The sequence below is a fragment of the Pecten maximus genome, chromosome 5 (assembly GCF_902652985.1).
Source record: "Pecten maximus chromosome 5, xPecMax1.1, whole genome shotgun sequence".
Taxonomy (NCBI): domain Eukaryota; kingdom Metazoa; phylum Mollusca; class Bivalvia; order Pectinida; family Pectinidae; genus Pecten; species Pecten maximus.
The window spans coordinates 24,324,042-24,338,412 of NC_047019.1; the positions used below are offsets into that span (position 1 = coordinate 24,324,042).

Here is a 14,371-nt window from a genome sequence, read left to right on the forward strand (position 1 = left end):
GGAAGCATTTAGAAGTCAGGGTACTTGAAAAGGCTTGTTCATCTGAATTTGTGTTTCCTTTAAATTTATATAATATATCCTACTGATATTTGTAATATGTACACATTTATATTTTTTTCTGTATCAAACAAATACATCTGTGAATCTGTGCTATATTGTTCATGACCCAGCTTCATAATCATATATTGACAAAAAATATGACTGACCATGCAGGTCTCTGCATAATTTTATATTATATATACATGTATATATGTATTGTACAGTTATAAAAATCCCTCAAATCTCTAAAGAAAGGGTGTAACTTTACAGGTGGGCTCTGTTATAACTAATCTGGACAGTTTTACCCTGTACACTATAGTCTGGTGTTATCTTAATTGACCCAATAAAATGTCATAAATAATTTGGTGTACATGAGCAATACCATTATATCTCAGTGTCACAGTGTGTGTAGTTCTATACATAATCTGGCTGCTTTGTGACCACAATTGTGAACCTTTTTTATTTCACATAATGTTAATATCCTTTTCTATAAAGGTATTTTGTGAAAATGTTTGTCCCTGGTATCCTTACATAGGTAATCTATAATATAATTTATGGGCCATTTAGAAATTTAATGAATTTTTCTAAATCATATGGCCCCATATGATCATGACCCCCTCCAAAATGATATCATTATTTAAGTATTTTGTCCCCAATATCCCTGTTTTATTTTAATAGGTATTTTGTCCCTGATATCTATGTTTAAGTATTTTGTCCTGGTTATCCTCATTTAGGTATTTTGTCCCTGATATCGTTGTTTAGGTATTTTGTCCCTAATATCCATGTTTAGGTATTTTGTCCCTGATATCGTTGTTTAGGTATTTTGTCCCTAATATTGATGTTTAAGTATTTTGTCCTGGTTATCCTCATTTAGGTATTTTGTCCCTGATATCGTTGTTTAGGTATTTTGTCCCTAATATCCATGTTTAAGTATTTTGTCCTGGTTATCCTCATTTAGGTATTTTGTCCCTGATATCGTTGTTTAGGTATTTTGTCCCTAATATCCATGTTTAGGTATTTTGTCCCATATATCCTTGTTCTAGTATTTTGTCCCTGATATCCTTTTTTAAGTATTTTGTCCCTTTTATCATCATTTTTGAAATTATTTTGTCCCTGATATCCATGTTTAGGTATTTTGTCCCTGATATCCATGTTTAGGTATTTTGTCCCTGATATCGTTGTTTGGGTATGTTGTCCCTAATATCCATGTTTACGTATTTTGTCCCATATATCCTTGTTCTGGTATTTTGTCCCTGATATCTATGTTTAAGTATTTTGTCCTGGTTATCCTCATTTAGGTATTTTGTCCCTCATATCCTTGTTTAAGTATTTTGTCCCTTTTATCATCATTTTTGAAATTATTTTGTCCCTGATATCCATGTTTAGGTATGTTGTCCCTAATATCCATATTTAGGTATTTTGTCCCATATATCCTTGTTCTGGTATTTTGTCCCTCATATCCTTGTTTAAGTATTTTGTCCCTTTTATCATCATTTTTGAAATTATTTTGTCCCTGATATCCATGTTTAGGTATTTTGTTCCTGATATCCATGTTTAGGTATTTTGTCCCTGATATCCATGTTTAGGTATTTTGACCCAGCTGGCAGATATCCTTGTTTTGGTATTTTTTTTGTCCCTGATATTGGATAATTCATGTTTAGGTATGTTGTCCCTGATATCCTTGTTATAGGCAGGGTATCCAGTTGACCCTTGCCTTTAAAAATTTCAGAAGTCAAATCACCTTTTCTCAGAAATATGAAGAGTCAAAACATCATGTCAAATATATAGACATGTTCCTTCAAACTCAAGAGTCAGATCTGATTTTGGAGAGTCAAAAACATACTCTCAAAAGGGGTCTACTGGATGCCCTGTAAGGTATTTTGTCCCTGATAACATTGTTTTGGTACAATATATGTCCATCACGGATATCTTTGTATTATGTCCATGATATTATTGATATCCCTGTTTACATGTATCATGCCCCAGTAGATTTATATATATCCACCATTATCCAATCAAATTTACCATCAAGATTTCAGATTCTATTCACAAACTGATCCCACATATAGATATAGCTCAACAGCATATTACAGCATGCAGGCAGAGTACCCCTAAGGCACAGCTAGATATTTATCTATAGATCTCCACTACTGGACACAAATGGACATGCACACTTTTGACATGAAGTAATATTGCCAAAACCAGGAAGTTATGTACCGTATAACCTACAAGTGAATATTGTATTCTTTAGGGTATGGCGGTATATAATGATAAATATAATGACACCATTTTATAAGTTCCTGATGCCAGACGGTACATAATAATTCACTTTTACACTATTATACAATCAGTTCCTAAATGTGAAAAACCATCAACCTGTTAAAGTGTAAATCAAGTCATGGTCATTAATTACTTTTTTTATATACCTGCCATGGGAATTAAAGTTAATTAACTGACAACTAGCTATAGCTGTGACAGATATATTACAGTTACTGCTAATGCTAGGTGTCTTCTTCATATTTAATTAACTTGTATCTATATTTGAAAATTATTGTAACAATTGAGATTACATACTTTTGTGTAGGTGACTTACATACGTTCCACAAATTAGCTACAGATCAACAAACCGAGTGACCTTGATTGTGAGACTTGAGATCCTCATGTACAGAATGTCTCCACCCATTAAATTGTTATGTACCAGCAAATCCATGGTACTGACAATCTAAATTTATCTTGACACTTTCCATGCCAAAACTTACATTTCTGTTTATTTTGAATGCAGTGAAGTACATATTTAATTATTTGGCCATCCACTTATCATTTGAACAACATGTACTTAGTTTTATAATTTGGATATAATTTATAACAGCTGAGTTCATCTTTTATATATCCTATAGCAATTTTAAATAGTCATGTTGATGAAGAAGTTATATCATGTCAGTGCTATGTTCAAATGAAATTGACAAATATCAAATAAAATATTTCTCAATTAAATTGAACTTTTGATATTTCTAATTAAGATTATTTAACATTAAATCTGGGACATCAAGAAAATATTTTACCAGAGCCTAAATGTGAATAAAGAGAATTAGATAAATACATTTTTCTGTTGTACATGATACATTTTGTGTTTAGATCTAAACTACATGTACATAACATTGGAATGTGGAATGGTAATGTTGTAGATTTAATGGCCATTCTATGATACCTACCTGTTGTTTGGACACTAACTGTGTAGGCATATATATTTGCTATAATATACCTCTCATTAGGTTACATATCATGTACATTCACTGCATGTTGTCTGGATGATCTGCATAACACGACATATGATCATGACTCAGATTGGGTTTTGGCTATCAACAGTTTGATGGCCCCATGTGCTGTAGTTGTTACTTATATCTGGATCAGTATTGGAAAACAAGTAGCTAATTCATGTGGTACATATTTTCAGTCAGCTGAATGTAACATTATTACTCCAGTCCACATGTATATGTAGATATAATACGCTAAATACACCTGTGATAAATTCTTACCTGTATCAAAAACACATTCTTACCTGTATTACAAACACCGCTAGAGACACCACTATCATTGTGATGTATGACCTTTGTAAGTGTAGAAAGAAGCATATATTCCACTGATCAGTTTCTTCGACTCATCATATAACGATAGAATTTAGTTCTCGAAATGTTAAAACACTTTGAAGACTTAAACTAAGTGGTAGAATTTTGTCCAGATGGTAACAACGTTCCTAAAGTTGAACGATGAACAAGTCGCTCTGACTTTGCCGTTGGCTGTTACACATATTGAAACCACAAAACCAACGTTTACGTAAACCGATTACTTCCCGTGTCCAGGTTCATCAGTATTAGTCAGTGATCAACTTCTCCCGATCTTTCTGAACACCCACTGTTTTTGCTTATAGTGACCTCACCCACCTGCGAGCTAATTAACAGGAAGTGACGTCAAATATCGTAGGGGATTCCTCTTTCTATGTTATATATAGAACTAAAAGTTATAGTACCCGTTTCCGGTTTTAATATTTGGTTTGTTAAGGAAATCCCCCTTTCCAGATTTTTCGTCTGTTGACCAGACCAAAGGCTCCAAAGATTGGTATTAATATCTGCATTTGGACAAAAGAGATACAGTTTCTGAAGTTAGACAACAACATTACGCTTAAAAACAGATGGAACGCAAAAGGAAAATAATCTTCAACTTTGAAGGTACGAAAGATGACTCAAGATAAACAACCGTTTCCATGCTCCTTATTGAGGTATAATAGTAGTGTCGTTTGTGCTTAACGAGGTTCTTAGATCGTAAACGACACTACTATTATACCTCCCTTTTCAATCTTCATGTTACCAAATATGCATGCACTTCCTTTACTAATTACGCCCAAGCAACAGGTCAGCTGAGGGATATAATGGATCAGCCCAAATGTACTAACCCAGCAATTTCTCATTATTGTATATATATACCCATTTCATTAATGATCCAATTGTCCTGAAACTGTAAACTCATAATTTATATAATTAACAGCTACACGTATATTTCCATTTTAACCTCTTTAACTATACAGATGTATATATGAATGGGTAAAAATTGAAAAAGTCAAAGTTACTTCAAATTAACTAGATTATTGACATCCTTGATCTATCTTTCTTTAGTACTGATTTGATTTTCTTTAAATGTCATATACCATTAAAAGTTATTAAATATTTACAAGCTCACAAATGCTGCTAAAATATCGTACCTTCATTGTAAGCTAGCTATTATTATTGCAAATTGAGGAAAGTGTATGTCTTCTTATATAATAAGACAGTCTACTGGTTTGCTTATATCTTTTGGTTGTTTTTATTTCAGGTTTATGATGTTCGAGTTTCATGAGAGAAAAACTCTACAGTTGAAAGGAGATTCCTGCCATGTGCTTTAACATAAGCTAGTAGCCACAGACACACAGAAACCATGGTTAGTCAGTCTCCTATTTACGACTTACATTTAATGATGACAACAACAAAGATGTAGAATTTAGATTCCTCAGTTAATGCAAAAATGTTTACTTAATTTTTTGTCTTTCATGATTTATATTCAAGTAACCTTCAAACTTGATAGGAAACTTAGTTTAATTTCTAGGACTGCTGTACGGGTACAGTAAAGATAAACTACCTGTAACATAAGTAAGTTGAGAATAAGATTTGTAGTGCATTTCAGTCTATGTTATTTTAATGTCTGTTTTGATGTGAGTTAAACAATGGAAAGTTTATAAACTATTATCATAGGATGTATATGTTATTGAAATTTTGTATGTTTTGTTATATATTATCTATCAGCAGGGCTTTTTCTCACTGGTTTGGGAATTTAAGGGCCTTTTGTCTCATTTTGGGAAGAAAATTGGTGAATTGGGAAAGATTTTTTCAAGAGTAAACTGCAAATTTTGGGAATTTGGCTAAAATGTGAAATAATTTCAATTGGGAATGGGGCCCATTAACGGCCCCCAAAAGCCCCCAGAAAAAGCCCTGATCAGTATTCACTATTACTACTCTGGCATAAACCAAAATACTATGTGTTTTCAGGGAAACGAGTCCAGTTTACAGGAAGTTCTGAGCAAGGAAGAAATTCAAGATCTTCTATCTTCTACTCCGTGTAAGTATCTTCCACAATCACAGGATTGAAATGATAACAATTGTCAAATAACTCAAATAAGGTAAAAGTCAATTACAAGTTAGGAAATTAATTTTCATCAAATTAAAACTTTGCAATATATCTCCTCCCAATTGCAAGCTGATTGTGGTCTCAAGTGTTATTAAGTCCTTGGTTGAAAGCTTGATAAACTAAAGTGTTATTAAGTCCTTGGTTGAAAGCTTGACAAACTAAAGTGTTATTAAGTCCTTGGTTGAAAGCTTGACAAACTATTACAAAGGACAGACAGTCTGGTTGGCGAAGGGATGGGAGTAATATGGTCAAATTAGCTGATGTGATTTCAAAGTTATCTTTGCAAAAATTGCTAGGAAGGCATTTGCCCCTGTTCGGATGTGGAAAGGTATGGGGTCACCTAGCTGCCTGACCACATGGGTTTTCCCTGGATTCTGTGGTTTCTTCCCACAGTAAGACCCCTTACATGCTTCAATCCAGGCCAAGAAGCTTGTTAAATTAAAGTTGATATAACTTAAATTGTTTCACAATTGTTGTTATATAAATAAAGTTTATAATAAAAAAAAAAAATAGGCATTGGCCAAATTAGGATAGTGGTATAATCTGGGAAGGCAGATAAATTTACAAAGGGCCTGACCAGCCTGAATTGATTGGTTTGCCGGATTATAAAGAGTTTTCATTTCAAACTACAGGGCATGTTTCAACTAAAGTCTCTCATCTGCTGTAATTTGCAATTTCAAGTTCAACAAGTTCCATTGCCAAAATTGGCCCGTGAAGGGCTTCTCACCTTCAACTTTACAATCACAAATCACAATTCACATTACAAATCAAAATTCTTGATATTGCAGTCACAGAGAATCAGCTTAGGAAGTTAATGAAGCGGTATAGAGATATGGACCCTGATGGCACAGATGGCATACCATATGACAACATGTTGACAATGGTCGAGTTTGCGGGAAGTGATTTAGCACCGCCAATCATTGCCAGTTTACTTGACAAACGATCATTGAAAATTTATCCTAAATCCTTTCTTCGTGTGTGTGCCTTACTGAGTGATCGGATTAAACCAGCAGAGAAGAAAAAGTGTATGTTTTCCCTGTCAACTTTGTAGATTAAGGTTATCTCCCCTAGCTAATTGACTGTATCGCAGTATGTAACGTAGTTTACTGGGTAGATAGAAATTTACCTTAACAATTTTTAGCCTTTTTAAAGGTAAACAATATTTGATATGGATGATTGAAACTTAAATACTATACCTTAACCCAAATGATATGTTAAAGAACTACTAGACAGTATAATATATATATAAATTTGTCAATGAGTCTTTGCAAGACCCATTGGCATCCTTTCAAGATGCTACATCGCTGATAAAAGAACAATTATGTTGGATTAAAAACAAAAAATTGTTCTATATTTTCATAGAATACTAACACCAAACAAAAGTTACACGCTTGATAATATTACCTGCACTCACCAAAATTACATAAATAATGATATTACCACCCTCCAAAAGTTTCATCTTCTATTTCTATCTTTTGATTTCAATGGAATGAATAATTGATAGTTAAATTGCATCCCGAAGAAACACCACCATATATATATATATATAAGCTACCGTATGTAGATTTCAGTCCATAAGGTTAATAATTGATTACATTTAGGACGTTGTTGTTAAGTTTTTGCATTTGTTGGTTCTAATTAAATATGTTTCTATATTTTTAAATGACTCTAGATATGTTCTGTTCACTTATAAAGGTGTTCATTGCATTTTATATACATACACTGTATTTGTGACAATCAGTATACACACTGTCTGTACTGCAGCATCTTAAATGGATATTTTTTTTATTTGAAATTCTGCCTGAGATCTACGATTTTAATATCAATATCAGTTATGAAATACATTCCTTTTCTGTTGTTTTTGACAGTCATCTTTGACCTATTCAACATCTACAGTGGTGATGCTTTAACCCACGATGAGATTTTCCGGCTCTACAAATTATTTTATTCTGTTGCTATCTCTGACGATCACATTCTGGCCTTGACCTTCAAAGCTCTAAATCACCCTGACCTTGAAACCAAAGGTCAGATCACATTCCAAGAATTTGAAAAGGTTTGTAGTATTGGTATTATACTCGGTGTAGAGAAATCTGATATAAGCTATCACATAAATTTGTCTCAATGTCAAGGTGTCGAGGAATGTTTTTTTATAGAAAAATGAAGCAGCATTTGTTAACTTTTCTTACTGAACTCGAAAGATATACTGGGCTTATTATCAGGTAAAATCCTGCTGCAGGATAAATACAATAAGATAAACTATAATAAGATAAAATTATACACAGCTTCTGATTGGTCAAAATTGAGATACCTGTATTGTCCGATTAAGCTGAAAATTGGTATTTTAAGGGTTTTGAAGGAAAACAAATGCAATGGTGCTATTTTCCAAAGCAACAGTTGCTAGTTGGCTGCCATGGATGCAAATGATGGGTAGTAGAGGTATAAGTTAGCCATGGCCATTGGCTCATATTTTTATTTGAAATGTGCTATGCTTTATAATTTTTATATCTAGTTGTGTTTCCCTGAATGGCATTTTGCTTCAACTATTTTAGGTATCGTTCATAAATAAATATGTGGCAAATTCCAAATCAAAGTTTATCACGTGAACATTTTATACTTTGATTTTGTTTTGCAGATGATTGGTGACCAGGAGATAGTGGATAGAATGACTGTGGACTTCTTCTGAAAGAATCTGTAATCTTCATAGTTCTAATTTAACAAGCAGGAATACTAGTGTCTAACTTGACCTGATTACATAGTTTCTATGCTCATCGCAGCAGCTCTACATGTCCTTTACAGAACACAGGTTATTGTCCATGAAATCAGAAATCCACCTTATTGCATCCCGGGTATTTTTATTGCCCCCTCCATGAAATGGGGGGGGGGGGGGGGGGGGGGGTTCATATAATGTTACCCATATCCGTCTTGGCCCATCCCGATGCAGTGTAACTAGCTGATCTCAAGAACTGCTGAGGTTTTGGGGTGTCAAGTAGCAGTGGGCATTGATGTCTTAGACATTTTCTAGTTTACTTCTTTATCTTAAAAGTTTGTATTTTAACTCCAGGTATTTGCATAAACTATTACATTGAACTCTGCTTATACGCATATAAAAATTCCGATAATTCATGTATTTTTTGGAGTATTTTTGACAAAATGTACCAATCTGTTTTTATGAAGTATATTTTCACTTTAAAATTGCCTACTAATTTTCAGGGCCTAGGTGGCTGAGTAGTTAAGGTGTCCCGACACTTTATCACTAGCCCTCCACCTCTGGGTTGCGAGTTCGAAACCCATGTGGGGCAGTTGCCTGGTACTGACCGTAGGTTGGTGGTTTTTCTCCGGGTACTCCGACTTTACATCCACCCCCTAAACCTGGCACGTCCTTAAATGACTCTGGCTGTTAATAGGACGTTAAACAAAATAAACTAAGCCTTCTAATTAATTTTTTCATGTTTGGTGAGACACGTTACGTTTGTAGTTATTACTGTAACATTATCCTGTAGGAATTATAACACTACAGTGTTACACTAGATGGTATCATGAATGAGATGTAGTACTATACTACTATTGATGTTATTAAGAATAATTTCCTGAAATTAATATAATTTGTTATCAACAATGAGAGTTATTTTTGAAAGTATGATGTAACGCATATGTTTGAATTACAATTGTTACATAAATTGTCAATCCTTGAAAGTTTTTTTTGTCTTCTTTTCAATTCTTGGTAAATATATATATATTAATCGGCCCCTAAGTACATTTAGTAACCTAAACACATCGCTCTCACTCTAACAATTTCATTACCTATAATTATTCAGTTGTCCTGAAGCTTCATACACTTAAAACATGAAACCACCATATTTTCTACAGGTACTCATTTAAACAGCTATGGGTCAAAAGTTTCAATGTTCCTGCACTACTGACATTATTGATTTAAATAATAGCCGATATTATTTATTAATCACTCTCGTTGACCTGGATGGAATCTGTCCTAATATAGAGTCAGCCAATTAAGTGACACTATACCATTTCACGTCAAATCAGTGAATCAAACTCGCTGCCTAGGTGAAAGGCAAGTGTGTTACCAATGTGTCACCTGACCACCACAGTGAAAGGCAAGTGTGATACCAATGTGTCACCTGACCACCACAGTGAAAGGCAAGTGTGATACCAATGTGTCACCTGACCACCACAGTGAAAGGCAAGTGTGTTACCAATGTGTCACCAGACCACCACAGTGAAAGGCAAGTGTGTTACCAATGTGTCACCTGACCACATGGCAAGTGTGGATATGATGGATATTTCTGCCAATCACAAAAAAAAAAAAAAAAAAATTCAAGTTGAACAGTTTATCATTCACGTATTGCTGGGGAGGCTAGGTCATGAAGGTCAATGTTTATATATATTATCAATGGTAACATTTCATGATAACATTATGAAACAAATTCAATATACCGGTAACTGGAAATATCTTAAATGAAATACCCAGTTCTCCAAATTTATTTCAACCCCCTCAAAATCTTGCTAACATTTTTAACCAGTATTGTGGTAGGACAGATGGATGAACAGAGTCAAGGTAAAACAGTTATGCCTGACTACAGGGGCATAAAAAACAGAAATGTGATATTGTGAAACTATTTTTATTCAAAAGTAAAATAATAATAATAGAATTATCTGATATTTCAGATACATGAGGTTCTATGGTAACAGTAAACACATGTGGAAAAATTCCACCTAATTTCATTATTCAGGAATATCTTGATTCACAACCCAGTCCTCACATAAATCATTAACCTTTGACATTAATGTACAAAAAACATATCCATATCTTAGACAAGCATTTCAAGATATCTGAAAACCATAGACAGATATTTACATTCAGTATGCATGAAAGCATTGGTGAACATCGTATTCATTCTTCATTAAAACATTAGCCTCATCACAGTGTGTAGTAATGTTGGGGACCACTTTATTGCAGGTAGTTCTCTCCGCCATTGGATTTTTTCTTCTTCTCGTGTTCTTTTAAATAAACACGGTCCATGAAATATATACATAAATCCAGTGTTGTTACAGTCTCCTAAAAGTTTAAAACATAAAAATCACTCCAAACATCTCACGGAATAAATGTTGGAGATGGAACTACATTTTGTTTGTGTTGTTGTTATGATGGTTGCTAATTATAAGAGCATGCCAAGAAATGTCCAACAATTTCATACAAAAATGGCTGTTCTCTCTCTGACGTTACTTCCAGGTAAAAACATGAAAACATTCATTTTATCTTAGTATTGGGTGCTTTAACAGATAAAATCAAAAATAATCATAACGTAGATATAAGGAATGAAATTTATTTTTGCATTTATATACAAAATATGTATGTCCAGAAGCCAATGTTGTTAAGATCTCATGAATGTTGAACAAATAAATATCATTCCTTAAATAATATCTGTGAGGTCATTAAAATCATAATCAAACATATGCCTATCTTGTATACTGTCAGCTTTTATAATAAAGTAATAATTTGGGAACCACTGAAGTATAACCTGAAGTCCCAATTTGCTTCATGTCCTATCATCAATGAGGAATAATGAATTGCAGAAATACTTAATAGTGTATTATAATCAAGTGTTGAGACATACCAAAATCCTAACTTGGCTAAAACCCTAAAAGGATCATCACCACTTTAAAGATCAAATGTACCCCTGAAATGCCAACTGTAGTTCACCAAAGATCAAACATATGCCTTACTGTGGACCACCAAAGATCAAAGATTTCTATAATCTGAAGATCACCGTCCAAAAGTCAAACTTATGCATAACTACATGTGGATCATCAAAGATCAAACATGTCTAGCTCATGGGTATCAACAAAGATCCAATACACCTAACTGGGTATCACCAAAGATCTAATATACCTAACTGGGTATCACCAAAGATCTAATATACCTAACTGGGTATCACCAAAGATCTAATATACCTAACTGGGGATCACCAAAGATCTAATATACCTAACTGGGTATCACCAAAGATCAAATTTACCTAACTGGGTATCACCAAAGATCAAACATGTCTAGCTCATGGGTATCACCAAAGATCTAATATACCTAACTAGGGATCACCAAAGATCTAATATACCTAACTGGGTATCACCAAAGATCTAATATACCTAACTGGGTATCACCAAAGATCAAATACACCTAACTGGGTATCACCAAAGATCTAATATACCTAACTGGGTATCACCAAAGATTTAATATACCTAACTGGGTATCACCAAAGATCAAATATACCTAACTGGGTATCACCAAAGATCAAATATGTCTAATCTGGGTATCACTAAAGATCAAACATATGCCTAACTGTGGACCACCAAAGATCAAACATGCCTAACTGGGGATCACTAAAGATAAAACATTTGCCTAACTGTGGACCACCAAAGATCAAACATGCCTAACTGTGGACCACCAAAGATCAAACATGCCTAACTGTGGACCACCAAAGATCAAACATGCCTATAATCTGGGGATCGCCAAAGATCAGGCATACATGTATATACAATGCCTAACTGTGGGTCACTAATGATCAAGCATGCATACCTCAGGAAGCAGTGAGATGAAGATATTTAACCTGGGTGTACTTACTTGTACCTATAAGCTAGTAGCTCAAGATTTTAATGCTAATTAGTAAATGGTTGATTTGTGGATAAAATAGTATACTCTAAACCAAATGACTGCATGTCACTTTAGACATGGCGGTCCACCACATGCTTGTTACTAAATACATATTACACATTCTTCATGTAATGAATATTATCTTATGTACACTACATTATGAAATACTGAAGTACAAAAATGTATATTAAAATAATTCAAATATAATGACTAGATATATAATAATATAAAAGCACCTACTTTAACTCAGAAAAATTAATTAATGCATTCATTTATATTTATCTTATCCAATAAGACAAGTTTGACAATAGGAAGCACATGATTGAACATTTTTGTACATTTTTTACACTTTATCTTATTCTACATAATGCTAATTAATTACCTCTTCATATGAAATAGGTGCATACATCAACAGGCAACAAAGTCGTCCTCTGATACTAAAACTATCCAAAATATTTTCAAAATCTACATACGGTAATAATTATGCATATGGAATGAACTTCTAAAAATATTTAACAAAAAATATCACCATATGAATGTTTGAATTAATAACATTTTGTTTCTTTAATTAAAGCTTTCTGTTACTGGCCCTTAAGCTACTAGGGATGAAAACATGTATAATGTGATCAGTGCTGGAAGTATTTATTTCAGAACTGAATGTGTTATGTCAGTATTATAATAGAATGTGTGAGTGTCAATGAAATATATCATAATGTGTAAGTGCCATTATACAAATCTAATACATGTGCATGAACTTAATTATAAACAACATAACTTATTTTTTTCGCCTGCATAAATCTTGTATAATAACATATATGATATACTACTTCTCCTTTAGATAGCAACGTTCAAGCTGAAAGGAGATCACATTGATTAACAATATAGTGTTATATATGGGTACCACTAAATGATTGTTACATGGTATACTAGCTGTCAAACGATTTGCAGGATTGTTACAGCTATAGGGTACTGGTGAAAATCAACGAATTGCAGGATTGTTACAGGGTACTGATAAAAATCAACAAATTACAGGATTGTTACAGGGAACTGGTGAAAATCAATGAATTGCAAGATTGTTACAGGGTACTGGTGAAAATCAACGAATGGCAGGATTGTTACAGGGTTTTCGTGAAAATCAACGAATTGCAAGATTGTTACAGGGTATTCGTGAATTCCATGAATTACAGGATTGTTACAGGGTACTGGTGAAAATCAAAGAATGGCAGGATTGTTACAGGGTACTGGTGAAAATCAACGAATGGCAGGATTGTTACAGGGTTTTCGTGAAAATCAACGAATTGCAAGATTGTTACAGGGTATTCGTGAATTCCATGAATTACAGGATTGTTACAGGGTACTGGTGAAAACAAAGAATGGCAGGATTGTTGCAGGGTACTAGTGAAAATCAACAAATCATAGGACAATGTAAAAGCTTTTGGAGCATTTAACTAACCTGTAATATGCATAGATGTGGGCTTATTACCATGCATGGTTTTATTGGCAGAAAAATATGGTGTATGAAAAAAAAATAGGTTGATATGCCAAAATAAAGCAAAATTGATAGTCGTTACATTTAATGTAATACATTTCAACACGTACATTGTATCTTAAAAAGAGACATTTCAAATCCACAGAGCTGGCAGTTACCAGTAAGACAGTGCATCTATTAAATAATAATATACTGAAATTATTTATATATTTCAATGAAGTAATTAAATCAAAATATTGAGTAATGATTAAAACAACATAGAACATGTCTTATTTCATTCCAAGCAAACTTTGAATATAGGTTTGAGGATTCTGTTTAACATCATGCAATCAGTACCTAATTGATCAATGACTAAACATTCACACGATTAACAATTAAAATGTATATAATTAATGTAAATCATTAATAATAGTAAGTTATTTCTGCAAATGTTTTAAAACAGGAATGTAACAATAAAAAGAATA

At 33.4% G+C, this 14,371-nt stretch overlaps 2 protein-coding genes across 4 annotated transcripts in view; one reads left to right on the plus strand and one right to left on the minus strand.

Annotated features, from left to right (window-relative positions):
* The window catches only part of LOC117327608 (tyrosine-protein phosphatase 10D-like), a 52,870-nt gene extending 49,071 nt beyond the window's left edge, over nucleotides 1-3,799 (minus strand). For all 3 annotated transcript variants that reach the window (XM_033884665.1, XM_033884663.1, XM_033884664.1), the window contains exon 1: nucleotides 3,599-3,799. In XM_033884665.1, the coding sequence (XP_033740556.1) occupies nucleotides 3,599-3,634 (36 nt within the window). In that variant the 5' untranslated portion in view covers nucleotides 3,635-3,799. The remainder of the gene's footprint in view (nucleotides 1-3,598) is intronic.
* Nucleotides 3,800-4,070: 271 nt separating this feature from the next.
* On the plus strand, nucleotides 4,071-8,628 carry LOC117327609 (calcineurin subunit B type 1-like). Its single transcript, XM_033884666.1, has 6 exons — nucleotides 4,071-4,265; nucleotides 4,906-5,010; nucleotides 5,616-5,685; nucleotides 6,543-6,779; nucleotides 7,623-7,807; nucleotides 8,387-8,628. The coding sequence occupies exons 2-6, from the start codon at nucleotides 5,008-5,010 to the stop codon at nucleotides 8,435-8,437; spliced, it is 546 nt and encodes a 181-aa protein (XP_033740557.1). The 5' UTR covers nucleotides 4,071-4,265; nucleotides 4,906-5,007; the 3' UTR covers nucleotides 8,438-8,628.
* The last annotated feature ends 5,743 nt before the right edge of the window (nucleotides 8,629-14,371 follow it).